This window comes from Engystomops pustulosus, chromosome 2 (genome assembly GCF_040894005.1).
Source record: "Engystomops pustulosus chromosome 2, aEngPut4.maternal, whole genome shotgun sequence".
NCBI lineage: Eukaryota > Metazoa > Chordata > Amphibia > Anura > Leptodactylidae > Engystomops > Engystomops pustulosus.
The window spans coordinates 148851799-148878359 of record NC_092412.1 but is presented as its reverse complement, the minus strand read 5'-3'; the positions used below and the strand labels follow the sequence as shown (position 1 = coordinate 148878359).

Below are 26561 nucleotides of genomic sequence, written 5' to 3'. Positions count from 1 at the left end.
GGGGGTGACTTCCGTCTCCATACAGGAGCTGTTGATGTCATCTGTTGTCGCGACAAAAGCAACAGATGTCCACGGCTTAGGCTAGAATTAGGACGCTAATGCCGGTGGATTTCACTGTAGTCATTACAATCTTTCTGGTTTATAGCAAAATTAGAGCAGTGATAATGGGCCTACATAGAAATCATCAGACCCCACAGGCAACCCTCTACAAAAAAATGACCATTTTGGGTTACTGCAGTACACCTCAATGAGAAATAAGTCCAGCGAGTCTGCAGTGGACAGTTTCCTACTTTATTGCCCAATAGAAGCAAATCAAAAGAGCAGGGTCTATGGCAGCGTATCCTCATGTCAGCTTCTTCTTCTGGCTGCTCAGGTAGACTGGCAGTCTTCTCCTCTAAGCTCTGTTGCCTAACAGCAAGACACTAATGACTGGGACTATTCTCCCTATATACCTTCTACCAGGGATGAGTGGTTATAGTTCATCATAAAGACAAAGGGGAAGATTTATCAGAAGTATCTATGACACAACCAATTATAGCTCAGCTTTCATTTTCCCACAGCTGTTTATAAAATAAAAGCTAAAACTCTGATAGGTTTCCACGGGCAACTGGAACAGTTTTACCTCAGACACTAATGGTAAATCTCCCCGCCCCAAGTGTCTTCCCATATATTTACATTGAATCCTCATAATATTCTGTAGCAGCAAGTTTCTAAAGTTTAAACAACTTTCCATACATCACCTGTCATTCTAAATGTCAAGCTGTCTGATTTTCTGGTAAACAAGTCTGTTATTCTTCTGCAAAATAATCTATACAATAGATGTCTCTTAATGTTCATTAAAGGGGTTGGGCACGTTTTAATAAATCTCTTCCATTAGACATGTCTCTGCATGTATATATATATATATATATCTGTACTTTCGCCTCTTGTGAGAGATTCAGTCTTTCCATGTTCTCCCCATGCTGCATTCTTAACCTCTACACAACTTCCTGTTTCTCACAGTTTCAGTCCTTCCTAAAGGGGTTGTCCAAGACTAATAAAAAAAAAACAAAACAACAAGTGGCCAGGAGGGGGCTGCTTAAAAAAAAATAAAGATGTACTTACCTTCCGGCACCCTGTGGCCGGCCACGCCTACCTGTCCCTATTCACAGCACTGTGTAAGCCTGCGTAAGCCTGCCTGATCCACCACTACCTAATTTATGCAAACCCCTCCCTCCCTCCCCCAGCTTCATTTTTATGAAACCCCTCCTGCGCTCGCTGTGGAAATCTGGCCGCACAGGATACTTGCGAGCTGTACAAGATAGAAGATCTTAATCTACACTAGATATGCACACAGCCGAGTGACGTCACCAGCTGTCTGGTCACAGCAACTGTCAGGAGGGGTGCAGACACTCTAAGCAGACACTTCATTATCCCTCTATTGCTATGAGATGCTGTGTGTTCACAATGTGGTTAGGTTATCAGGGTGCAGGTTTATATACACTTTCATTTAGCTTCTGAACATTTACTCATATCTGACACACAGACAGAGAGATGAGACAGATCGGAGATGATGACATCTATAATATGCATATAATACACAATGGGGGTCATTTACTAAGGGCCCGATTCGCGTTTTCCCGACGTGTTACCCGAATATTTCCGATTTGCGCCGCTTGTACATGAATTGCCCCGGGTTTTTGGCGCACGCGATCGGATTGTGGCGCATCGGGGCCGGCATGCGCGCGACAGAAATCGGGGGGGCGTGGCCGAACGAAAACCCGACGTATTCGGAAAAACCGCCGCATTTAAAAACCGAAAATGTGTCGCTTGGGGAGCGCTCACCTTCACCTTCTATGGGATGGTGCATTCCGGGGCGTTAAGATTATTTTCGGCGCTGCAGCGCCACCTGGTGGACGGCGGAGGAACTACCATCTTAAATCCCAGCCGGACCCGAATCCTGTGCAGAGAACGCGCCGCTGGATCGCGAATGGGCCGGGTAAGTAAATGTGCCCCAATGTCATTCTCAGCTACCCCTTTAATCCTTGTATCAGACTGGTTTAATACCTTTTGCGGTTCTTTTGGATCTCCTGAACAGGGTGTTGACTATAGTTGATCAGAAAGGATCAACTGGGTGTTGACTATTAGTAACCTCGGTCCTGGAACTACAAGACTCAGGTATACTAGATACAGTCACATGACAGAAGGTACTTGGGAGTACCAGGGAGGAAAGTCTCTATGGCAAGAGTCCGGAGGGAGGAGTCTGTGGACAAGTGGACCCTCTAGACCACCGTGGGAGATGGAGAGAGTACTAGCCGCAACCCAGTGGCACCCTGGTCTTCACCAGAGCCCGCCGCAAAGCGGGATGGTCTTACTGCGGCGGGGTGCCACCAGGTCGTTTCATGGGTGCAACTAGGCCCGCGGTAGCAGCCAGGGATAAAAGGGATGTAGAACACAGTCCAAGCCTGGGAATAAAGCAGGAAAGAGGCTTGTAAGGATGAGCTGGAACTCACGGCAGGCAAGCAGGCAGTAGCTGGCACAGGACCCAGGCAGGCAGGAACGGAGAAATCCTTGGAGGAGAGTTGGTGCCTTGGAGGCATCTGGGAACTCTGGAACACGGAAGCCACTAGGAGTGTATGGGAACGCTGGAGACAGGAAACAAAGAGGAGTCTGGAAACACTGAAGGAACACAGAGGAGGGAAATCACTTCAACAGAAACAGCTGTGGAAAGCGAGATGTGGAAACCATAGAAGTTCCTTGTAGAATGCTGAAACAATTCTGAAGATCCGGCCGGGAGTGAAGGGAGGTTCCGGATTATAAGGGCGAGGCCGGATTAGCGGAACCAATCCAGAGGACACTGGCCCTTTAAGTCTGGACGAGTCTATATATCCCCCGCAGAGCTATGAAGGGTGTATGAAGAAGACTCACGGGCTGAGGCCTCTCCATACAGAGATGGGTTTTGCTGCATATTGCCGCCATGTTTCCTCCGATCGTTGCTCTCCCAAACGTCATCGGGGGCGGCGATCGGTTGCCATGACAGTTATATTGCAGTATATGGTAGGAACGATCTGACCATCTAGGGTTAAGGTACCCTAGAGGGTCTAAGAAATAGTGAAAAAAAAAGAAAAGTGTAGTTCAAAAAAATTAAAAAAATTAATAAAATATTAAAAATTCAAATCACCCCCTTTTCCCTAGAACTGATATAAAACATAATAAAAAGTAAAAATCACAAACACATCAGGTATCACCGTGTTCCAAAATGCCCGAACTATCAAAATATTAAAACGGTTATAACCGGCGGTGACCTTCCAGGCGGGAAATGGCGCCCCAAATGTCCAAAATGCGACTTTTACACCTTTTTATATGACATAAAAAATTTAATGAAAAGTGATCAAAATGTGGCACAGACCTCAAAATGGTAGCAATGAAAACTTCGGCTCATTTTGCAAAAAATGACACACACACAGCTCCGTACACCGAAGTATGAAAAAGTTAGCATCAGAAGAAGGCAAAAAAATTTTTCCCTTTTCTTTTTCGTACACATTCGTTTAATTTTTGAGAATGTATTAAAATAAAACCTGTATAAATTTGGTATCATCGCGATCGTAATGAACCAAAGAATAAAGTAGTGGTGTTATTTGGAGCGCAGAGTGAAAGTCCTAAAAACTAGGCCCACAAGAACGTGACGCACATGCGTTTTTTTTTTTTCAATTTTTCCACATTTGGGATTTTTTCCTGCTTCCCAGTCAGTGCATGTTATAATAAATAATATCATGGATAATTAAAATTTGTTACGCACAAAATAAGCCCTCACACAGCTCTGTACATGGAAAAATGAAAAAGTCATGGATTTTTGAAGGTGGAGTGTGAGAAATGAGCCAAAAAACCCTGCGTCCTTAAGGGGTTACTGTATTCCTATGTGTATTATAGATTTCAGATTACTGTTTCAGCAGTGGGCATTGCTTAGATCTCATAGGGCACAGATTCCCAGTTTGTTAACCTGCATAGTTTTTGTAACCAGACCTGATTTCCCACTCACAGTATTGTAGTCATCCATTTTTTTTTGTTGAGCTTTGTAGAATAAATACAAGAATTCTGTCAACAATAAACCATTCTTTTCTAAAAACCAGAGATACTATCGTAAAACCATCTTGGATTATTTTGCCGCCGCCACGTCACCTAAAACTTTAACACCTTTATTGACCGCCGTATGGGGTTTTTACGGACACCTTTAAGGGTACTCCTTCTAATGTGCTGCCTTTCTACGTATGCTTGTCAGAAGAAGTGTCCTGCAAGGGCCGTTGTCTGGCTGTGACATCACAGATCCAGCACTAATTGGATTAGAAAAACTCAGATCCCGGGTGTATAACCCCTTACACACCGCGGTCAAGCATGTCGAATGTAAGTATGTCCCCCGTGGATCAAACACCCCCCCCCCCCCACCCCCGGTGAGCTTAGCAGGGGATCCGATCCATCCTGCCACAGTCCCAGGGATCGGCGTGTGCACAAGCAATCGGATGAACGTTTGTTGAAGCCCAAATGTGGGACAATTTAAAAAAACCGTAAAAATCATTTTAGAATAATATATAAAATAAAAGTCCCCTATTACGTATGAAATCCTAATAAAGTATATAAAACACAAAAACACCCAAAAAAAAGTGTACATATCACTGTGTTCGTATTAATCTGTACAGTAAATCTAAATCAATATTGAACCCGCTCGGTGAATAACGTAAAAAAATTTTTTTTTAAACTTCCCGTGATATATTATTTTTCAACAAATACCCTCACCCTCAAAAATGTGACACGGAGGCCGGAAGAAGCACAGTGTTGCACAAAACAGCCATTGCCTTCTTGTGGGCATTCCACTTTCACCCCCTCCCTTGTATGTCCATGTGAGTACGCATTTTTGACTTCACAATAAAGAAGATAAAGCATTTCAACAGAGATTGGTGAGTGCCGTCTATTTTTCAAATCTTCAGTTTTTGCAGATTTTAGTATTTGATGCGCAGTACTATCCTTCTGTAGCCACTTTGTTTCTTTGGGCAATAGTGGTTGGCTGCATCGGTGGTACAATTCAGCTTCAGACCACTCATATTTATTTATTGCATGATGGATGACAGATTATTTCTTTGTCATTTTCACGCAGTAATTTCCGGATTCCAACATGGAGATTGGTTGCTATGTGTTGGTGATATATTCCTCTACGGCGGCCATCTTGAGCAAGAGAACTAAACAGATGCCATTACGAGTCTGGCCTGGGGGGGGGTATGTTGCCTACTCAGCAGCTATAGAGTTAAATGTTTTAATTCATCTATTTTTCTTATTTAAACTGTTGTTTGCCTTTTACATTATTCTTGGCATTTTGCTGTCCTTAGGCCTCTATGTTGTCTTTTTATTTGTTTTGTTTTTCAAGAAGTTTCTGGAGACATTCTCCATACATTCTGTAGATAAACATGTTTGTGAACAAGGCCTATAACCTTTTTCCCAGAATGTGCCGGTGTATTCATTATGGCCAATAGCATTACAGTGTTCTTATCTCCTTCTTCACGCCCCCCAATGTTGTTTTTTCTGTCTGTGATATTATGCATTTGAGAGATTAAACGAGAGAGAAGATCTTTACATACACTAAGAGACTGACGTTTGTCTTGGGTTTGTTCTCTCCTCCTTGTACCGGGAAATATGAAATATTTAATTTGAAAGTCACCTGTACAACATGAAGTAAGGACTGTTTTGAGTCCTAGATAAAAATCTCTAACATTAATTGACGTCCCAGGTTGGGCATACTATTATGGACATCTGAACATCGAGGTGACTTCCGCAGCAGTCCAGGCGGCCAGTGACCAGAACTGACAAAGAGCGCTTATCGGGGTAAGTCTACTTTAATTGTCTGTCTTGACTGTCACTTCTGTTTCACTGGCTGAAAAGGACTGGGTAAGGTCATCTCCTTGTATGATATTATGTACTTTGCCTTAAATGTCCACATATAAAAGTATGCTCACTATAATTGACTATAATTGTGGCAAAGGATCACTTGTACGGTGACTGACAGAGACTGGACAGTGAGGGATGGTCAGACAGTCTGTGGTGTTAGCTGAAGCTGTGAGACGGGAAGTAGTAAACCTTAGATGTCTGCAATGCTAGAGTGGGAGATATTCTATTGTAATAGTCGGATTATCAAAGGGTCTGGGATACTGTTTGTTTGGGACTTGTTTTTCCCATAGATTGTGACAGAGTTCAGATTGCGGAGACCCGCCCTGGCCAGGTGCGCATTTAACTCTTTTCGGGGAGTCTGAGCGGTGTTGTGTGACTGTGAGAACTAGCGAAGGACAGCAGCATGTTTTAGTCAGTCTGGAAGACAGTGACTTGGCATAGAGTCAGTCAAGTCAGGCAGTGGCTTGGTGGTGCATCCTTTGTGAGAAATTCTCTGGTAGCTAGTTTCTTTGTTTGACAATATATCGAGGTGGATCAAAACTTATTTGATCCTGACAATTAGAGAAAAATTACTATAAAAAGTGTTGCAATGTCTTTGGTACCTGCTTTCTGGAGTTTAAAGAGTTAACAAGAGGGTCAGACCATGGGGGCAGACTTTTGCGTGGTTGGGATTGGAATCTGTGTCTGTGAATGATTGGCCTTGAAGCAATCTGTGTTGTGCTTAGGACAGAATAGACAGTGTAAGTGTTTACAAAAGTGGGGGCTGGTTGACAGCCTTAAAAACACAAGTGTACCTGACTTCTGTCGTGAGGGGAGCCCCTTATGTGTTGGTAGCTGTAGCCAGCAATCTGCTCAGCAAGGCCAGTGAGTTGATCCTAGACCCTAGATCACTCAGTTACAGTGCAACCCCCACATACCTTGCACAGTCTCCTCACCCAAGTACAGCCCAAGCATCTGAGCAAAGGCCAGATAGACTCCAGTGTGCACTCCCAGAGCGTCACACTGAAAAGGTGCACAGCTCTGAATCCTGCCTTTCTGTCACCAGTCTTCCAGGATTCAGAGAGGGGGGGAGAGAAGGGTGATTAACCCAGATGTTGAGTTTTTATCATAGAAGGCTCCAGGTCTGCAGGAGAAGACAGATGGTTCTACACTGGATGTACAGTGGTCAGTGGCGCACATAAGGTAGTACAAGCAGAACCACTCCCTCCACACAGGTCAGCATAGGAGGTGAAGTGATGGCACTCAGGGAAGCGCTACAGCTGGTGGAAGGTAAAAGGGCAAACATCTATACTCTAGGTGTAGGTCTGGGGTCTAAACATGACTATGAACCCATATGGAAGGCTAGAGATTTCCTCACCTCTGCAGGGACCCCCTTTAAGCATGGCACGCTGGTTAGAGAGCCCATGGATGCTCTCTTACTTCCACAAGAGGTGAGGATTGTAAAAGTAAAAGCACACATAACTCCACAAGCCAAGTATGTGGCTGACGGGATGGCAAAGGCAGCTGCACAGATGGAACCCAGAGACTGTCCTGAAGTCTCAGCGGTGAGTTCTGAGCAAAAAAGTTTGATCCACGGGTGTTCCAGTCCCTGGTGACCCGAGAGTCATCAGAAGTGAAGGAAGTGTGGAGGAAAGCTGGAGCCCGGATGTCGATGGGACCTGGATGCTGGGAGAGAGGGTGTGCCTGCCCAGAGCCCTGCACCCGACAGTAAGTCAAGTAGCCCATGGACACATACATATATCCAAAATGGCCATGCTAGTTCTCATAACCCGCAAGTGATTTGCCCCAGGCATTACTACATGGGTCACTAGACTGTATAGTCTGTGCCCGCCACAACCCGGGTAAGGTGGTAAAGACCCCACAGAAGGTGACACCCAAGCTGCTGTATCCCTTCCAGAAACTGCAGACAAAAAGTGGCACGTAGGAATATGTGCTTGTGTGCATTGATCTCTTTCCAGGATGGCCAGAAGCTTCTCCCATGACCAAGGCTACTGCCAGAGCTGCAGCCAAGAAGTTGGTGAGTGAGATTTTTCTGCAGGTTTAGACTTCCAGAGACCATAGAGTCTGGTCGCAGAACCCACTTCACTGGACAGGTAAAGACCTGAAACCTTGTCCCTCCTGGGTGTAGAACAGGCCCTGCACAATCCCTTGCCCTTCCCGAGTTAGTGGTGGGATTGAAAGACTAAATGGCACTCTTAAGTTAGGGATCCAGGAAGGCCGTGGAAGTAACAGGGAAACCATGGCGCAAGTGCCTTCCTGCTGCCCATTATTCAGTCAGGACCACCCCCATCAGAAAGATGGGATTGTCCCCCTTTGAAGTACTTTTTGGCTGTGCACCCAGACTAGGCCCCTACTTCCCACAGACCCTATAGCTGATGGTAGGAAACAAGGTGGAACCTGCCACACAGTTGAGCCAGGCCTTGGAAAAGGTCAGCAAAAGTGTTTCTGATTCCTTTTCAGATCCAGACAGAGACCTCAGGTTGCATAACCTGAAGCCTGGAGACTACGTGGTGTTAAAGAGAGACCAGAGAGAGAGTCTGGAGCCTCACTACGACGGTCCTTTCCAAGTCCTGCTGACCAGTGCACGCTCTCTTTTTGCAAACTTACTTATTCTTCTTGCTAGCTGGTCTCTCCTGACTGACTGTATGCTCAGGGACACCCCAACCATGACTATCACTGTGACTATAGGGCTGACCAGGATTCCCCCAGGGTAGGAGATTTTACCTACTGTTAGTGCAACAAGACAATGACCTTCTTTAACATTGACAGTAGAGGTAACCCTGTATTAGCAGTGTCTGAAGTGTACTGGATTGGTGGGGATAGGAGAATCAGGTCAGGCCTAGAGGCTGGGAAGGTGAGTGTACTGTGATAAAGTTTGTGCATTACTTCCACGTGATCCCCAGGGATAAGTTTGATTAGACACATAAGAAAAGGTAGAGAATCCCAAAGAATTCTGGAGGTCTGAGAGAAGCACCTAGATGACAACGTTTATATAGATACAGTGGGAGCACCAAGGGGGGTCCCAGATGAGTACAAGGCCCACAATCAGATATGGGCAGATCTAGAGTCCCTTATTCCCCAGATAGCTATGAGCAAAGATGTTAGTTGGGTTAAATGTTTTTATTGTAATCAACAGAGATTTGTGAATTATATCGGAGATGCTTCCCAGAACCGCATGGCTTTGGACATGATCCTTGCTGAGAAGGGAGGAGTCTGTAAGATGGTGGGAGCGGCTTGTTGCATATACATTCCGGATGACATCGCCCCCTATGGATCCATTACCCATGCTCATGAAAAGATTGGAGGACTGTCCAGGGAACTCCAGAGGATGATGCTGCCTGTTGGAGAACCAGCCTGTTTACAAACCTATGAACTATGGAAACTCAGTAATGTGAGTCCAGCAGGTAAGGGCTTAGCCTACCTGTGGGTACCTGGAGTTTGAGGAGGTCGCTCAGGATGGAGTTACAGGCCAGCAAAGCTCAAAAGGGGGGAATTGTTGGTGATATTTTCCTCTTGAGAAAGAGAACTAAACAGACGACATTACAGGTCTGGCCTGGGGGGGGGGGGGGAGGGGGGGTATGTTGCCCACTGAGCAGCTATAGAGTTAAATTTTTTAATTCAGCTATTTTACTTATTTAAACTGTTGTTTTCCTTTTACATTATTCTTGGCATTTTGCTGTCCTTTGGCCTCTATGTTGTCTTTTTATTTGTTTGGGTAGTTGCAAAAAAATAAGCCAAAAATTGCCAAAAAATAAAGATTGTATAGCCAATAAAAAGTGACAATTGTTACGGGTGGTCCCGCGACCCGCGACGGACTCACCCGTGCTGCTCTGCTCCCACCAGCGCGCAGCCAGCGCGTCTCACCTGGCCCAGCTCCCGGCATGCTCCCCTCCGCGGTCAGCGTGCGTCCCGGACTGCTAGGGCGCGCGCGGCTCCTTCTCCAAATTTAAAGGGCCAGTGTGCCATTAATTGGCGATGGCCATATTGCCCAATTCTATATAACCCTTCCTCTTCCTGCAAGCCCGGCCGGATCTTTGTGCCTCACAGCCTGAGAGAAAGCCTGAGAAAAAGTGATTAGCCTGCGTTCCTGTGTCTCCTGCGTTCCTGTGTTACCTGAGCTCCTCCGTGTTCCTGTGTACCAGTGTTCCTCCGTGCTGCTGTCCTGTGTGCTGTGTTCCCGTACCCCTCTGCTTGGACCTCCTGTTGCTGACCCCGGATTGAACTCTGACGTTGCATCGCTGCCGCCTGCCCTGACCCTGTGCCTGGACTTTGACCACGAGATTGATTGCCGTTCTTGTACCTCAACCTTGGCCGCCACTGCAGACAAGTCACGCCTGAGGAACGACCTGGTGGTACTGCAACATCCCCCACCGGGGCCTAGCCCTTGAGGTGCGGCCTGGAGACAGCCGGGGCCCGCGGTACCGGAGTGGCTGGCGGTTGCGGCCTAAGCACGCTATCGTCACGGTGCTTGGTACGGGGGGAACCGGAGGGCTGTCCTACAGCCTGGCAGGTCTCCAGCAGGGTGGTGTTGGCAAGAAAAGATGAGGGAGCGGCTGCTATAGCGGATCTCCGTGGGGCAACCCCGTAATGTCCCGAGTGTGAGTCTCTGGGTGATGGACAGGGTGCCGGTGATGAAGGCAGGGGTAGTAGCAGGGACCAGACGGAGGCAGAAGTTGAAGAAAACAACTTACAGTTCGTTTATTGCAACCGGCAGGAACTGCAGAAACGTGCCTTTAACAGGTGGAGTACTGGAGAGGTATTTGGAGGGAGCCACAGGATGTATTTCACCAGCCTGGATGTATAGGGCAGGCTGGGAGGCAGATGTGTCCTAGAGGATACTTCAGCTCGGTCCTGGATCTCTTCAGGTATCACCCTTGAAGGTAGGATGATACCCCTTTCCTCACTACACTAACTCTAGTCTTATTGCTCCACTTCAGGCAGGGGCTAGGCTCTTCCTGCACTGGTCTGGTGTGCTAGAGTCTCTGAGCCGCTGCTCCGCTAACTACTCTCTGCTTGCGTCCTGCAGACCCAGAGGGCCTGACTAGGACCGGTCTCTCTCCTGAGAGAGATTTCTCTCTAAGAACAACACAGAACATTCCTGGCCAGGGGGTTTTATTACCTCCCTTTTGTCAGGTGGTGGCTGCTCCTCCAATTACCTCTCAGTGCACAAAGACAGGATGTAACACAGACATTGGTTGACATAATTACATCACAGATTAACATCTGCCTTGCCAGGCAGGATTAACCACTGCAATTTCCCCTTGATCCTATAAGGACCATGTAGTGTAATGTGGTGTTACCTACAGGTGGGACGTATTCGCAAGCACTACCTCGCCATTGCATCGGCGAGGGTGTTGCATACCCCGGGGGCAATTGAAAGAGCCGCCCTCGGCTCGACTACCGATGGTTTGGGCACAGAGGGGGCTAAGGGCACTTCTGGAAAGTGCAGGCTATGTGAGGTGTAGGGACAAACCGCCCATGGTCCTGGAGACAGGCACCTGGGTTGGTGTCGGACTAAGACAAAAATATATGTAGCTGTATGACAGTTGGTCGCTGACGCCATTAAACCGAACTGTACAGTAGGAAAGGTGTGGTGTCATGTCCTGTAATCCACTCCTTGCACCAAGGCCTGTATATTTGTTTGATCAACGCTTCTTCCCTGGCGGCAATTATATGGTGTCTATCTGCATTGCATGAGCATATGCGACACGAGTACCTCCTGACTGACAACCTTACCCATGTATGAGTGGCATCCAGGTGCTATCTGTGTAACACCCCCGGTCCCCTAAAGACCCGCAGTTTACGGACTACCCCCATGTGCAAACCTCAGTTTGAGGGATCAGGTAGCGGTCAGTGTTTTACATAAAAGACGGTCCGACACAGCCACACTACAACCTGAAAAGCCTATGAAAGGGTTAATGCAGACTACTGGCATATATGACAGTGTGCAAACATTTTTGTAAACTCACATTGGCTTAGCAGCCCAATGGGTACACATCTTATAACATAACGTTACAGATAGATAGGCTACTCAGAGTAGCACGGTAGCAAATGTCTCTTTTCCTGCAAAGGAAAGGCATACAAAGTGCAAGCAGAATGTCCATACCTAAAAAGGAAGGCATTAAGTGCAAAATGATAATAAATTACATTGCAACTTTTCCTGGAGGTTGGCAAAAGTCTCTCAGAAGGTCTCTAGTAACAAAGTCCATCTTCTGGGTACAGCCCTTGATGTGGGGAAAAGTGCAATGAAGAAGCAAAGGGTCTCCTCTATGTGCAGAGAGACAGAGTCCTTTGGTAGGGGTCTCTGCTGTGGCAGAGGAAGGGTGCTATCATAGCACATGACTGACTCTTGACTGAGATAAATAAGGGTAAGAGTCTCAGGACAGTTTCTGGCTCTATAGGGATATGGAGATAAATACACAATATGTACAGTGGACATAGTACCTGGAGAGGGCGACAGCCCTTCAGGGATTAGTCAGTATCGCTGGGTTCAGCAAAGACAGGATCCAGCTCCTGCAGGGAATCCTGTGCATCCTCAGCGGGAGTAGGTGCCGGCTGGGGACACCCGGTGGCAGTAGTGGGTACTGCAGGTGCAGCAACATCCTCCGGACCTTCAGGGGGAGGAGCGCTGTCGCCCGGGGTGTCGGCTGTTCCAGCCGGGGGCTCAACTGAGCCAGGGACCACGGAGGGGTCCAGGAAGAAATAAACAGAGTCCAGCGGCCGCGCCGCGGCTCCTTCCAGCTCCGGTTCTTCCGGGGCCGGGTCATCACCCCATTGGTAACCGGCAAGGGGAGATGCGGGCCTAGATGGAACCTCCGGACAAGGTTCACTAGCCGGGATGTCTTCTCCCACAGAAGAGCCGCGGGACCTGGCAATGCTCCCGGCAGGGGAGCCGGTGGGGGTGGCGCCCTGTATCATGCCCGGCCCATGGATGGCAATGGGACCCGTACTCACAATTACTGTGGATGGGGCATTCACGTGGGTCACCGCCCGGGGACTTGCAGCCGAGGAAGAAGAGGTGTTCGGAGATTCCGGCCACTCGTCGTCCTCATACCAGTCGTCCTGCGGGAAGTAACGGTCCTCGTCGGAGTCGGGGGTCCGGATCACACCAGCCGCCCAGGGTCCTCGAGGTCCTTCCTGCAGGGAGAACTCGATACACTCTCCCGGCTTCAGGTTGTGCAGGCTCTCTGGCAGATCAGGCCTCTTGACAGACCGGCGGGGTATAAATACTTCCCGTCCGGTGTAGTCCTGGGTGGCGAAGCCATAGCCCTTCCGCTTGTCAAAGAACCGGACCATGCCGGTGGTGCGATTCTTCTCGACCCAAGCTCCCGCTGTGGATCTGCCGGCCATATACCGCTGGGCCTCCTTTTCTCGGCGTCGCTGGTCCGAGACAGCGTCTCGGAGTCGCAGGCGGGCGGCCTCACCTCGGCCTTGAGACTGCGGAGGTTTCGGTGCTGGGGCTCGTGGCTCCGGTTCAGGCTCGGATCTCCTTGGGCGACAGGTAGGTGCCGGAACAGGAGCAGGAACCACCGGAGGGTCAGGAACCACCACAGCGGGGCTAGCAGGCCGCGCAGCAGGAGTAGTAGGCCTCGGAGCAGGTGGAGCGACAACACTAGGCCCAGGCGTTGGCTCAGCAGGAGTCGGGGCCTCCCCACGTGGCGCCTCCACGTGGACCCGCGGTACCGGGATGGTAGCCGGGATAGGGACGAGGAACCGCCCGGGTGGGATTTGGTACTGCGTCACCGTTTGGTAACATGTCCTGGTGACGAAGGCCCGAGTCAATCCTCGGTGCAGCCGATGTCCAGCGGAGGGTCTTCGGACGGGCTGCGCAGAGACCACCACCATAGTCTCTAGGACCTCGTAAAACTCCGGACGCTCCACAGGAGGGAAAGGCGGAGGACCCCACATGGCGTTGTCCTCTCTGTCCAAAGTCCACTCCAGTTCTGGCGCTTCTCTGAGGCAGGGCAGGAAGTCCGCCTCGAGCCAGTGGGAGGAGTCCAAGTCCTTCCCGCCAAGAGCTGTGGCGGGCTCTAATTTTTCCTGCGCCACAGGAGGCGGGGTTCGCGCCCTTCGCGCGTGGGTGGAGCTTGATGCGTCATCTGGGTTTCCCGCCAGTGAAGGTTTTGGCGGGCTGGAATTATTTGCTGCGCCACAGTTTCTGAGGTAAAAATCTTCGGGCGCGGCAGCGCCGGATGTAGCAGAGCTGGTACAGTTCTTGCCAGGATTAACCTCTGGAGTGCGGGAGCGGCGCTCGACCGCACGTGGCAGCAGTATAACACAGTTCATTCCAGAAACGTACAAGTCCTTAGACCTAAACCCGGATGGCAGCAGGGTTAGGCAGCACAGTCTTTTAATAAAGGAAAGTCTTTAATGCCGTAATAAGGCACAGAAGTCTATATCCTGTTCGTGACGCCACTTGCAACATCCCCCACCGGGGCCTAGCCCTTGAGGTGCGGCCTGGAGACAGCCGGGGCCCGCGGTACCGGAGTGGCTGGCGGTTGCGGCCTAAGCACGCTATCGTCACGGTGCTTGGTACGGGGGGAACCGGAGGGCTGTCCTACAGCCTGGCAGGTCTCCAGCAGGGTGGTGTTGGCAAGAAAAGATGAGGGAGCGGCTGCTATAGCGGATCTCCCTGGGGCAACCCCGTAATGTCCCGAGTGTGAGTCTCTGGGTGATGGACAGGGTGCCGGTGATGAAGGCAGGGGTAGTAGCAGGGACCAGACGGAGGCAGAAGTTGAAGAAAACAACTTACAGTTCGTTTATTGCAACCGGCAGGAACTGCAGAAACGTGCCTTTAACAGGTGGAGTACTGGAGAGGTATTTGGAGGGAGCCACAGGATGTATTTCACCAGCCTGGATGTATAGGGCAGGCTGGGAGGCAGCTGTGTCCTAGAGGATACTTCAGCTCGGTCCTGGATCTCTTCAGGTATCACCCTTGAAGGTAGGATGATACCCCTTTCCTCACTACACTAACTGTAGTCTTATTGCTCCACTTCAGGCAGGGGCTAGGCTCTTCCTGCACTGGTCTGGTGTGCTAGAGTCTCTGAGCTGCTGCTCCGCTAACTACTCTCTGCTTGCGTCCTGCAGACCCAGAGGGCCTGACTAGGACCGGTCTCTCTCCTGAGAGAGATTTCTCTCTAAGAACAACACAGAACATTCCTAGCCAGGGGGTTTTATTACCTCCCTTTTGTCAGGTGGTGGCTGCTCCTCCAATTACCTCTCAGTGCACAAAGACAGGATGTAACACAGACATTGGTTGACATAATTACATCACAGATTAACATCTGCCTTGCCAGGCAGGATTAACCACTGCAATTTCCCCTTGATCCTATAAGGACCATGTAGTGTAATGTGGTGTTACCTACAGGTGGGACGTATTCGCAAGCACTACCTCGCCATTGCATCGGCGAGGGTGTTGCAGTACCATGCGGCAGCTTGTCTAACCCGCTTTGCGGCGGGCTCTGGTGAAAACCGGGTACCACTTAGACTCCGGTCCCAGGTAGTGGCTTGAGTCATCGTCTGCAGTGGTCCAGAGGATCCACACCTGCAAGCCTGACAACAATGCATAATCTGCTCTCAATCGCGCAGCTTCCCTTCGATGCCCTGGCGTGTGCCCATACAGCAATCACCACCACATATGGGGTATTGTTAGACTCGGGAGGGCTTGGGTATCAAATTTTGTGGAGCGTTTTGGTATTTTATCCACTGAGAATTTGTACATCTTTTGAAAAACACATTAATTTAGCCAAAAAAATTTTTACTTTCAAAATAGTATCCGATTGTGTTTTAACCCCTGTAAAACAATTAAAGGGTTAACAAACCTCATTAAAGTTGTTTTACGTACGTTGAGGGGTGTAGTCTCTATAATGTAATTTATGGGGTTTTACTTTTATTTAGGCCTCAAAAGTGACTTGAAACCTGAGCAGGTCTCTCAATAGCAGGATTTTGCGTTTTTTATGAAAATGTGAAAAATTGCACCTAACGTTCAAAGGCCCATAACATCCTACAAAAATAAGAGTATGCATAAAAACCTTGTCCACATAAAGTAGACATTCGGTGAATGTTAGTTATTAAGTTTTTTTGCTGTTATAACTATATGTGGAAAAAGTAGAACATTTTGAAGTTCAAAAATCGAGAATTTTTCCACATTTTCACCAAATATCTGATTTTCTCATAAATAAATGCAAAACATACCACCAAAATTTTTCAACTAACATGAAGTACAATGTGTCACGAGAAAACAGTTTTAAAATCACTTGGCTATGTTAAAGCGTTTCAAAGTTATAACCATTTATAGTGACACAGGGCAGATTTGAAAAAATGGGCCGTGTCAGGAAGGTGAAAAGTGGCTTCGGCGTTAAGGGGTTAAAGGTTTCACCTCTGTTCTCCATAGATTTTAAAAGAACCTCTGTCATTAATAGCTGAAAAAAAAAGATTGCTGTACTTTTAGTTCCACTATTAATAATATAAAGTCTTACGGGTGCTTACGAATGCAGGTGTCACTAAGTCTTACTAGCACACATAAACATACTTTCCATTTTTTTTGTTTGTGTTTCAACATAACTTTATTGATCAAGAAGCATAAAGATGCCTTACAATAGAAGCGGAGAAACAAATGCCCCTCGCAGGGGGAAGTGTAACACAGTCTCATCAGATACATAGCCAGGTACTGTATCACTTGAGCAATAAAGTGTAAGGGGGAAGAGGTGGGGAAGGGGCCAACAGGGGGAGGAAGAGAATGAAAAAGGGCTTCAACTAAAGATTGGTGTAAGTGTAGTAAGTGAGAAAGTTTTCCATGATGGAGGGCTCATATAAGCCATGAAGTTACTGATAAATCTTTAGGGTGATAGTATCAATGCCCTCTCAAGATTGGGGGAGCCCTGCGAAGCAATCCAAGGGTTCCATATTCCTTCAAACAACTGGAAGGTGTCAGTCCTGGTCGCCTTAAAGGGGGTTTCTCTTCTGGGCATTCACATTCTGCCATATATAAACATTTCTTCAAAAGGATGTTATTAAAAAAATGTACCTGTGTGAAAATAATTTCTCATAAATGTAGTCATATTAGAAACAAGACTGACTCCTTAGATACAACCAACTCTGTTGGAGGGATTGCACAAAGACACATACTGCAGATCCCACAGCCATCCTGTGGTTATGATTGCTTAAGCCATGTGGTCAGGCAGGGCTCAATAGTGCAAGTCCATTTGCTGCTATGTGTATTCTGGTTATCTGTGCTATGAATTGAATTAGTCAATGGGTTTTGTTTTAGACCCTTGCTGGCTTATCTCCTAGCAAAAAAACAGCTGGGACTATTGGTGTTGCAGTACGTAATAGGGATCGGATGAGGGTTTTGACATGGTTCCAGAGAGAGGCAACTATAGGGCGGTGCCATCAGATATGGGCCATATCGCCCAAGGCGCTACAGACCCAAAAACAGGTATTGGGCAGATACATATTAGCAAATACTTCCCATTTTTATACAAATTGCATGTACATTTACACATTACACATTGAATAGACGTATACTGAGGGGAAGGTGTTGTTTGGCTACAGAGAAGATCAGATGTATGAACCCCCATAATAGCTGTATTTATTGCTATCCAACAAATGGGACCCAACTCAGCAGCAAATGGGACCCAAAAAGCATGGGTACCCCAAACCACCTAGTGTGCCCCTCACAAGAACCACTACTTGGGGGATCGGAGGTTCCTGACCCCAGTGGCGGCTCCCCTGTTCACGCCACAAGACCCCAACATATCTGCTGGCACACTGTACTGCCTATACCACAAATGTCAGCCAGCCTGGATCAACGGTAGCTCCCGCTGAGACGGCATCCAGTTTGGTCGCCAGTGACATGGCTGAGAAATCCTCATCGCATCCACCACAGACCCTCTCTGGGACCACGGCCACAAAGATCATCTCCAAAATCAAGATGGTGGATGTGGCTCCCCCTGGAGATCCGGCCCCACAACATGGAGCCGCTGTGGCGTCATCACTTGAGGGCACCCTAAGCCACATACAGATGCCCAGTACCCCTATGCACCAGACAGCAGGCCCCTCCTGGGCTGAGGAGTGCTCCTTTAAGGATGTGCAGGCTGAAACGTCCCTTGCCACCCGCAAGTTTCTTGTGCCAGCACAACCTGAAGGCGCACAGGTGGTCCAAAACTCTTCTATGATGTGGCCATAACAGGAAAAGGATTGGCCTTCTACCGCCGTGGGGGCTCACCAATACCAGAATATCTCCTTGCTCTGAATATTACCCCTCACAGTCCCAGCAGTACCAGGCTACACTACATGCACTCCCACCCACGCTATTATCACAAGAATTTTGTGCATTAGCTGAACTAAGAGCTCTCCATACACATCTCTGTACTATTCCTACTAGGGAGAACATGGTGGGGCACATTTACTTACCCGGCCCATTCGCGATCCAGCGGCGCGTTCTCTGCACAGGATTCGGGTCCGGCTGGGATTTAAGATGGTAGTTCCTCCGCCGTCCACCAGGTGGCGCTGCAGCGCCGAAAATAATCTTAACGCCCCGGAATGCACCATCCCATAGAAGGTGAAGGTGAGCGCTCCCCAAGCGACACATTTTCGGCATTTAAATGCGGCGGTTTTTCCGAATACGTCGGGTTTTCGTTCGGCCACGCCCCCCCGATTTCTGTCGCGCGCATGCCGGCCCCGATGCGCCACAATCCGATCGCGTGCGCCAAAAACCCGGGGCAATTCATGTACAAGCGGCGCAAATCGGAAATATTCGGGTAACACGTCGGGAAAACGCGAATCGGGCCCTTAGTAAATGACCCCCGGTGTGTTACATGACCCGTCTAGAACATTCATACAATGCTGAACTCAATGTGGGGAGAGAGGATGTTCAGAGACTAACCAATAGGGTTTCTTCCGTCCTAATAATACCTACACAAGTCCCCACAGCCCCCCACTAAGAAGTCCCCCACAGTGCCCAGAAATGTCCCCCACAGTCCCCACAACTTCCACTGAGAAGTTCCCCAGAGCCCCCAGGTATGTCCCCCAGAGCCACCTGTAGTGCCTCCAGAGACCTCTGTAATTTCTCCCATAGCCCCCACAAAAATCCCCAACAGTCCTCACTAACGACACCCCCCCACCACTAAGAAGTTCCCACAGCCCCCTTTTTATGTCATCCATGGCCCCCTGTAATGCTCCCTGAAATGTCCCCCCACTAAGAAGTCATCCACAGCCCTCAGGAATGTCCCTCACATTCCCCCTACCCCATGTCTTCACAGCCCCCAATTATGCCTCCTAACCGCAGAGCCCTATAGTGCTAATGCCCATGGATTCTCTATATTTATTTCAAATTATAAACTAATTTACACAATCTATAGTCATAAAAGTTATTCGATGAGAAAATTAGACTTTTGATTACAGAGTTGGTGGATTTTTCCTATTGTGGGCATTGGATTCCTCCCTCTAGGCTTGTGTCTAGTATGGAGTGCAATAGCTTCAGACAACCTGTAGGTGTCGCTATTGGTACAGTTCTATATATGGCAGGATAACGAAGCATAGAGGTGTGAGCGGTCACGAACCACTCATTTACACGGTGTAAACCAAGTACTTTGTATGCTGGACAGGTTTTTAGTGCAGAGTTGTGATTCTTCTATCTTCTCATGTAGTTTGGATGACACCAGTGTAGATCACCTGACTAGTGTGTCCAGGTGCGGGCCCAGAGCAGTGTGGGTGGAGTGTGCTGCCTCACTGTTACCTCATATAAACTCCTTCACAGGGTCGCAGCGGTTTGTTCTTTTTTTCCTCTTATTTTTGTGGTGTTTTAAGTAAAATGGGTAGAAAAACGTTGTCTGGGTTGGATACTACTTGCCAGGCTGCTGTAAGGAATGGAACTGCAGAGTGCCCAAGAAATGGTAAGGGATGATAAGTGATGTGATAGTTTATGAAATGGCTGCACTCCTGGTGTATTCAGGAAACTCGCATGTCATTAATGCTTGATACTCCACATGTGCATACGACCGTGTAAAATAACCCTGTGCTGTCTGCTTTCTAAATGCGCAGCAAAATGTTTTATTGGGCCAATTGGCTTCTGTCTTTAACTGATCCTGTCTGTTCCATTAGGGGGGTTGTCCATTCACGAGTTGGCCCTTATTCACAAGGTGGGACTAACTTGCTGTTTGGTGGTCTCTGTGGTGGGACCCCCATGGATCAAGAGCAAATGCATAGCGGCTAGTCACACATGCAACCTGCTGCTCCATTCATCCTCATGAGAACAGGGGCCTAACACTGAGACCCTCACCGATCAGCAAATAAGCCCCTATCTTGTGATAAGGGTTAACTTGTAACTGGACAACCCTTGAACAACAAACACTTGGGGGGACATTTACTTAGTGTCGGTGTCTGCATTGGCTTTGTTACCGACCTGCTCTCGGAAAGAAGATACACATTTAATATTGTAGAGCTGTGCAGAGACATTTCTGTCCCCGAGCCCATTTTCTGTCCCTGGGACCAAAATCTGTCCCAAGCACCAGAAATGTGTCCAACAGTCCCTGCTAGACCAGTTTTCTTTTGGTCTACTTTCCGCCAGTTTACAGCGCCCAAAAATGGCTGTGACACATATTAATTCTGTCTGAGTTTCCACTCCGCCAAAGCCACGCCCCTTTTCGGTGAAGAGTCGGAGCAGACGGAAAAAGTCATTTTTTCTGTCCCCGGCAGCTAATAAATAGGTAGGAGAGCAGAACATGTGGTGAGAGCGCCACAAAACTGGCGGAAACGCCATAGTAAATGTCCCCCTTGGTGTTAGATAAGTAGTAATGCATGTGTGTTTATGTTTCTATGTATTTGGGTGCTTTGAAAGCGGTTTTCTATGCTGAGTGTAAGCAGCTGTGTTAACATTTTCACAGCTGCTTACACTTACAGCAATGAATCTGTTTTATTTGTGGAAGTTTAAGCAGTTGTGTAAATGTTAATGCAGGATTTAAACCAGCCAAACTCATAGTAAACATGCAAAAACGCATGAATTTTTCAGTGCATTTAAAAATGGACCAAGAATGCACCGCGTGACTGCATCCACACGTTCAGTTTTTCAGATGCAGTTTTTGAAGCCAAAAGCAGGGGTGGGTCATAATGGGTGACAAATATCATTGAGAGTTACCCCTCCTCTGTTTTCACTCCACTCCTTGTTTGGATATCAAAAACTGCATCTGAAAAACTTGACATGAGGACGCACACTGAGGGTGCACACGTTCAGTTTTTCAGATGCAGTTTTTGATGCCCAAACCAGGAATGGAAGTTGGAGGAGGAGCAGCACCTTTCAATTTGTCTCAACCCATTATCATATACAGCTGCTTTTGGTTCCAAAAACGGAGCTTGTGGACGCACCCATTGATAGGTGCTACTTCTCCTCCTACTTTTACTCCATTCCTGGTTTTGAGAGCAAAAACTGCATCTGAAAAACACTGTGTGGTCACACCCCGACGGCACGTTCACATGTTTTGTTTTGGGCTGCGTTTTCATTGCGTTTGAAATGCATTACAACAGCTGAGGAGAGGTGATTTGCCTAATTACATTACTGTTAACATTTTCATTTACAAAAGGCATTGTAAACGCAATATTAACACATGTGTTAACATGCATTTTGTTAACACATGGTGTATTTGGCAAATCACCTCTCCTCAGCTGTTGTAATGCATTTCAAACGCAATGAAAATGCCGGCAAAACGTAAACTTTCAGTTTTTCAGATGCAGTTTTTTCGATGTCCAAACCAGAAGTTGAGTAAAAAAAAGGAGCACCACTCGGTGGTATGCGCTCAGCCATTATGAACCACACTTGCTTTTGGCATTGAAAACTGCATCGGAAAAACTGAATGTGTGAACGCACCCTGAGGGTGATGACACACGCAGCGCTTTGTCTGCATTTGAAAACGCAGACAAAGCCACACCCACTGGGGCGTCTCCAAAGAAGCGTTTTTCATCCGTTTTTTTGTTTTAAGCATGCGGTTTCACTCTGTTAAAAACGGACCAAAAAACGCCTAGTCCACACATCACCCTAAGGCCGCGGTCACACATACCACTAGAAGTCCGTTCATAATGGCGCACATGGGCGGTCCTCGGCCCGAACGCACATGCATTTCCAGAGAAATGCATGCAATTGGCTTATCGCATGCGTTTCCTTGGAAACACATGTGCGTTCGGGCCGAGGATCGCCCCCTGTGCGTTAGCGTTGTGTTATGAACGGACCCCTAGCGGTACGTGTGACCGCGGCCTTAGGTTGCTGTCGCACGTCGCTTTTTTTACGTTTAACACATGCGTTTTCAAACAGCTGAAAAGGAAATTTGCCTAATTACATTGGTGTCAACATTGCGTTTACAAAACCCATGTGTCAGTGCATTTGTTAATGCTTTGTTAATGCATGCTTTAACATTGCCTTAACGCTTGTGCTATGCTAATGCAATGTTGACAACAATGTAGTTGGGCAAATCTCCTATTCAACTGTTTGAAAACTCATGTTTTTTTTTTTGGTAAATCTTTTTATTGATATTTTATGCATACAAAATTAATAAAAACAAGAACTATCAAAGACATTCATTGTCAAGAATATATGTACAATTTATGTAACATACATGTGCAACACCCTCGCCGATGCAATGGAGAAAGAATTGCTTGCGAATACGTCCCACAGCATGTCATCACATCACACAGGGGACATTGCAGTGGTAGATCCTGCCTGGCAAGGCAGGAGTTAAGTGTTTTGTATGATGCAAGATCTGTCGTCCAATCACTTGTATTGCATTCTATCCAATGTAAGCTGAGATGTAATTGGAGGAGCAGCCACCACCTGACCAGAGGAGTTACAAAACCCCTGGCCAGGAATGTTCTAGAGAGCAGTCTCTCCCAGGAGGGAGAAGAGACCAGGTCCAGTCAGACCCTCTGGGTCTGCAGGGCACAAGATCAGAACAGCTAGAGACTAGTTTAGCCTAGCTCAGATGAGAAGAGAAGTAGACTAGGGAAACCCAGTCCAGACTCTATTCAGCCAGCATACCAGATAAGAGCAGGAAGAGCCTAGCCCCTGCCTCTGAAGAGTGGAGCTAATAGATTAGAGTTGGTGAGGAAAGGGGTATCATCCTACCTTTAAGGGTGATACCTGAAGCACTCCAGGACAAGCTGAAGCTTCCTATTAGGACACAGCTACCTCCCAGCCTGCCCTCTGCATCCAGGCTGGCGATCTACCTCCTGAGGCTCCCTCCAAAAGCATCTCAGCACTCCATCACTCTGTTAAAGGCACGTTGCTGAAGTTCCTGTCGGTTCCCAATAAAGAACTGTAAGTTATTTTTGTTCAACCTCTGCCTCCGTCTGGTCCCTGCTACTACAGCTGTCACCATCACGGCACCCTGTCCACCACACAGAGACTCATACTCTAGACACCACAGGGTTGCCCCAGGGAGATCCGCTATAGCAGCCTCTCCCTAATCATTTCTTGCCAACACCACCCTGCTGGAGACCTGCCAGGCTGTAGGACAGCCCTCCGGTTCCCCCGTACCAAGCACCGTGACACTAGCGTGCCTAGGCCGCAACCGCCAGCCACTCAGGTACTGCGGGCCCCGGCTGACTCCAGGCCCCGAGAAAAGGCTAGGCCCCGGTGGGGGATGTTGCACATGTTATCAGATATCAGTGATATTGTAATCTGCAATAATCTAAACTCTATATATTTCCAGTTATAGGCCATTAATTCTATCCTTAATATTTAAACATTAACATTCGATATAACATTCCCAATATAGATATACAACTCTGAATACAATGAGTGTCTTATCATAGATTAATAAACAATACCCGCCCACCCCTTACTCCCACCCTCCCTCAGTCAAGAGAAGAAAAGAGAGAAAAAAAAAAAGTTCCGCTCTATTTTCCACATAACCATTTTTTCTGCCAGATTTCACCTTTCCCTAGGTCTGCAAATTTGATCTCCTCAAACTTTTTTATTTTATTTAGCCTATTTTCCCACTCTACTATATTAGGCTTTTTCGGGGACTTCCAAACATAAGCAATTGTACATCGCGCTACTTGTAATGCCATCCCCACCCATCTAATTAAATGTATAGGACCAACAATATCACTCGTGTTTCCCAACACCAAAACATCAGGTGTCATAGGGACCTTCAAGCTCGTTGCTCAACAGACCTCTGTGTGTACTTCCTCCCAAAATTTAAGGACTCCTACACAATTCCACATCATGTGGAGAAAGTCCGCTTTTGGATCCTGACATTTTAACCCCTTAAGGACGCACGGTTTTTCGGCTCATTTCTCGCTCTCCAACTTCAAAAATCCATAACTTTTTCATTTTTACGTGTACAGACCTGTGTGAGGGCTTATTTTGTGCGTAACAAATTTTACTTTCCCGTAATGTTATTTTATTTTAACATGCCGTGTACTGCGAAGCTGAAAAAAAATTCCAAATGTGGAAAAATTGAAAAAAAACCCTGCACGTTCTTGTGGGCTCAGTTTTTACGACTTTCACTCTTCGCTCCAAATAACATGCCTACCGTATTCTTTGGTTCGGTGCGATCGCGGTGATACCAAATTTATATAGGTTTTATTGGGTTTTAATACATTTTCAAAAATTAAACGAATGTGTACAAAAAAGAAAAAAAATTTTTTGCCATCTTCTGACCGTAATAACTTTCTCATACTTTGGCGCACGGAGATGTGTGAGGGGTCATTTTTTGCGAAATGAGGCGACGTTTCATTGCTACCATTTTGAGGTCTGTGCGACATTTTGATCATTTTTTATGTTATGTAAAAAGGTGTAAAAGTCGCATTTCGGACATTTGGGCGCCATTTCCCGCCTCGGACCTCACCGCCGCCCGTAACCGTTTTTATATTTTGATAGATCGGGCATTTTGGGACGCGGCGATACCTAATATGTCTGTGATTTTTACTGTTTATTATGTTTTATATCCGTTCTAGGGAAAGGGGGGTGATTTGAACTTTTAATATTTTATACATTTTTTTTTATTTTTTAAACTTTTTTTTTTCTTTCACTATTTTTTAGACCATCTAGGGTACATTAACCCTAGATGGTCAGATCGCTCCTACCATATACTGCAATACTTCTGTATTGCAATATATGGCATTTTTGCAGTACATTCATTACAATGAGCCCTCTTCATACATCCCTTATACCTCTGCACCGTAGAGCTACGGCGCAGAGCATTAAGGGGTTAAGCACTTTCCTAAATGTGTCTTCCTAAAACGGTTTACCACCTCAGGGGAATAATAGTCTGTATATAATTTTAAATTGAATTAATCGAATTGATTCTTAACTAACGATATTCATTTTTTGAAATATACTTTACATTGTTTTGTTGATAATATGCCAACTTTCCTTTCCCACTTTCTTCTACTAACGTGAAACTCTGAATTTTTTAAATTCGTGGCTATATATTTATATATTTTAGATTTCTTCCCGCCATTAAGCTTTGCGCAAAAAATCTATTACGTGATAATACCTAACTTCTAGAGTCTTCTTCTTCTCTCCTAAGCTCTTTATTCTGTGAGTCAACTGAATATAATTATAAAAATTTTGGTTATTTATATTAAACATATCTTTCAAGGTCTCAAAAGACATTACCCTACCTTCTGTGCAGATTTGTGAGATTAGGTGAATACCTTTATATTCCCAGAAAACTCTACCCTGAAAATGCTCCAACTCTTTTAACTCCTTATTTTGCCATATTGGCGAGAATTTTGTGCTAGTGGTTATATCAAAATTTATTTTTACCCAGTCCCAAACTTTCCTAAAGCAATTGCATAATGGTATCCCCCTAACTGCTAGTGAATCTAACCGTCCTGACTCTAATAATATTAGCCCATTATTCGTGTTCATCCCTACTACCGTATTTTTTGCCCTATAGGGTGCACCGGACTATAAGGCGCATTAGTCCGATGCGCCTTATATATGTAATAATTACATATATAAGGCGCATCGGACTATAAGGCCCGGGGGCCGGGGGCGTGGCGGAGGCTTGGCGGAGGCGTGGCGGAGAGCCGACATGACGGGACGCGGCGACGGGACGCAGCGACGGGACGCGACGGGGAACGCGGGGAAGGTGAGCGGGGAAGGTGAGGGGGAGGTGGAGGAGGGCAGCGGATCATGCTTACATAGGTCCCCGCTCCAGGTCCCGCTGGAGATCTGCTGTCTCCGGTAGCGGGGACCTATGTAAGTATGGTCCGCTGCCCTGTGCCCAGCGCCATACATAGGGCGCACCGGACTATAAGGCGCACTTTGGATTTCCACGGAAATCCAATGCTTTTAAGTGCGCCTTATAGTCCGGAAAATACGGTACTTGTGATATAGCTTGGATTATAATCCCATCCCCTCCTCCTATTAAATATTGTAACATTGTAGATATGAAATGAAGGAAAAAATTGGGTAATGACCATCCTCCTTTACCTCTTAGTTTATAAAATACATCGATTTTAATTCTGACTCTCTTCCTTCCCCAGATGAGGTCGTTCATCATCCTTTCAATGATCTTAAAGATTTTTTATTGATCCATATTGGTGAAGCTGTGATAACATATAGTAATTGAGGTAACAATATCATCTTTATGAGTTCTAGTCTGTCTGCCTGAGATAGCGATAATTTTGTCCAAATTTAAATTTTT

The 26561-nt window shown here is 46.9% G+C and overlaps 1 protein-coding gene across 1 annotated transcript in view; it reads left to right on the top strand.

Moving 5' to 3' along the window:
- The first annotated feature begins 19490 nt into the window (after positions 1-19490).
- Positions 19491-26561, top strand: part of LOC140118659 (protein argonaute-4) — a 57738-nt gene continuing 50667 nt past the window's right edge. The window contains exon 1 of the mRNA XM_072136836.1: positions 19491-19808. Within this exon, the coding sequence (XP_071992937.1) occupies positions 19727-19808 (82 nt within the window). The 5' untranslated portion in view covers positions 19491-19726. The remainder of the gene's footprint in view (positions 19809-26561) is intronic.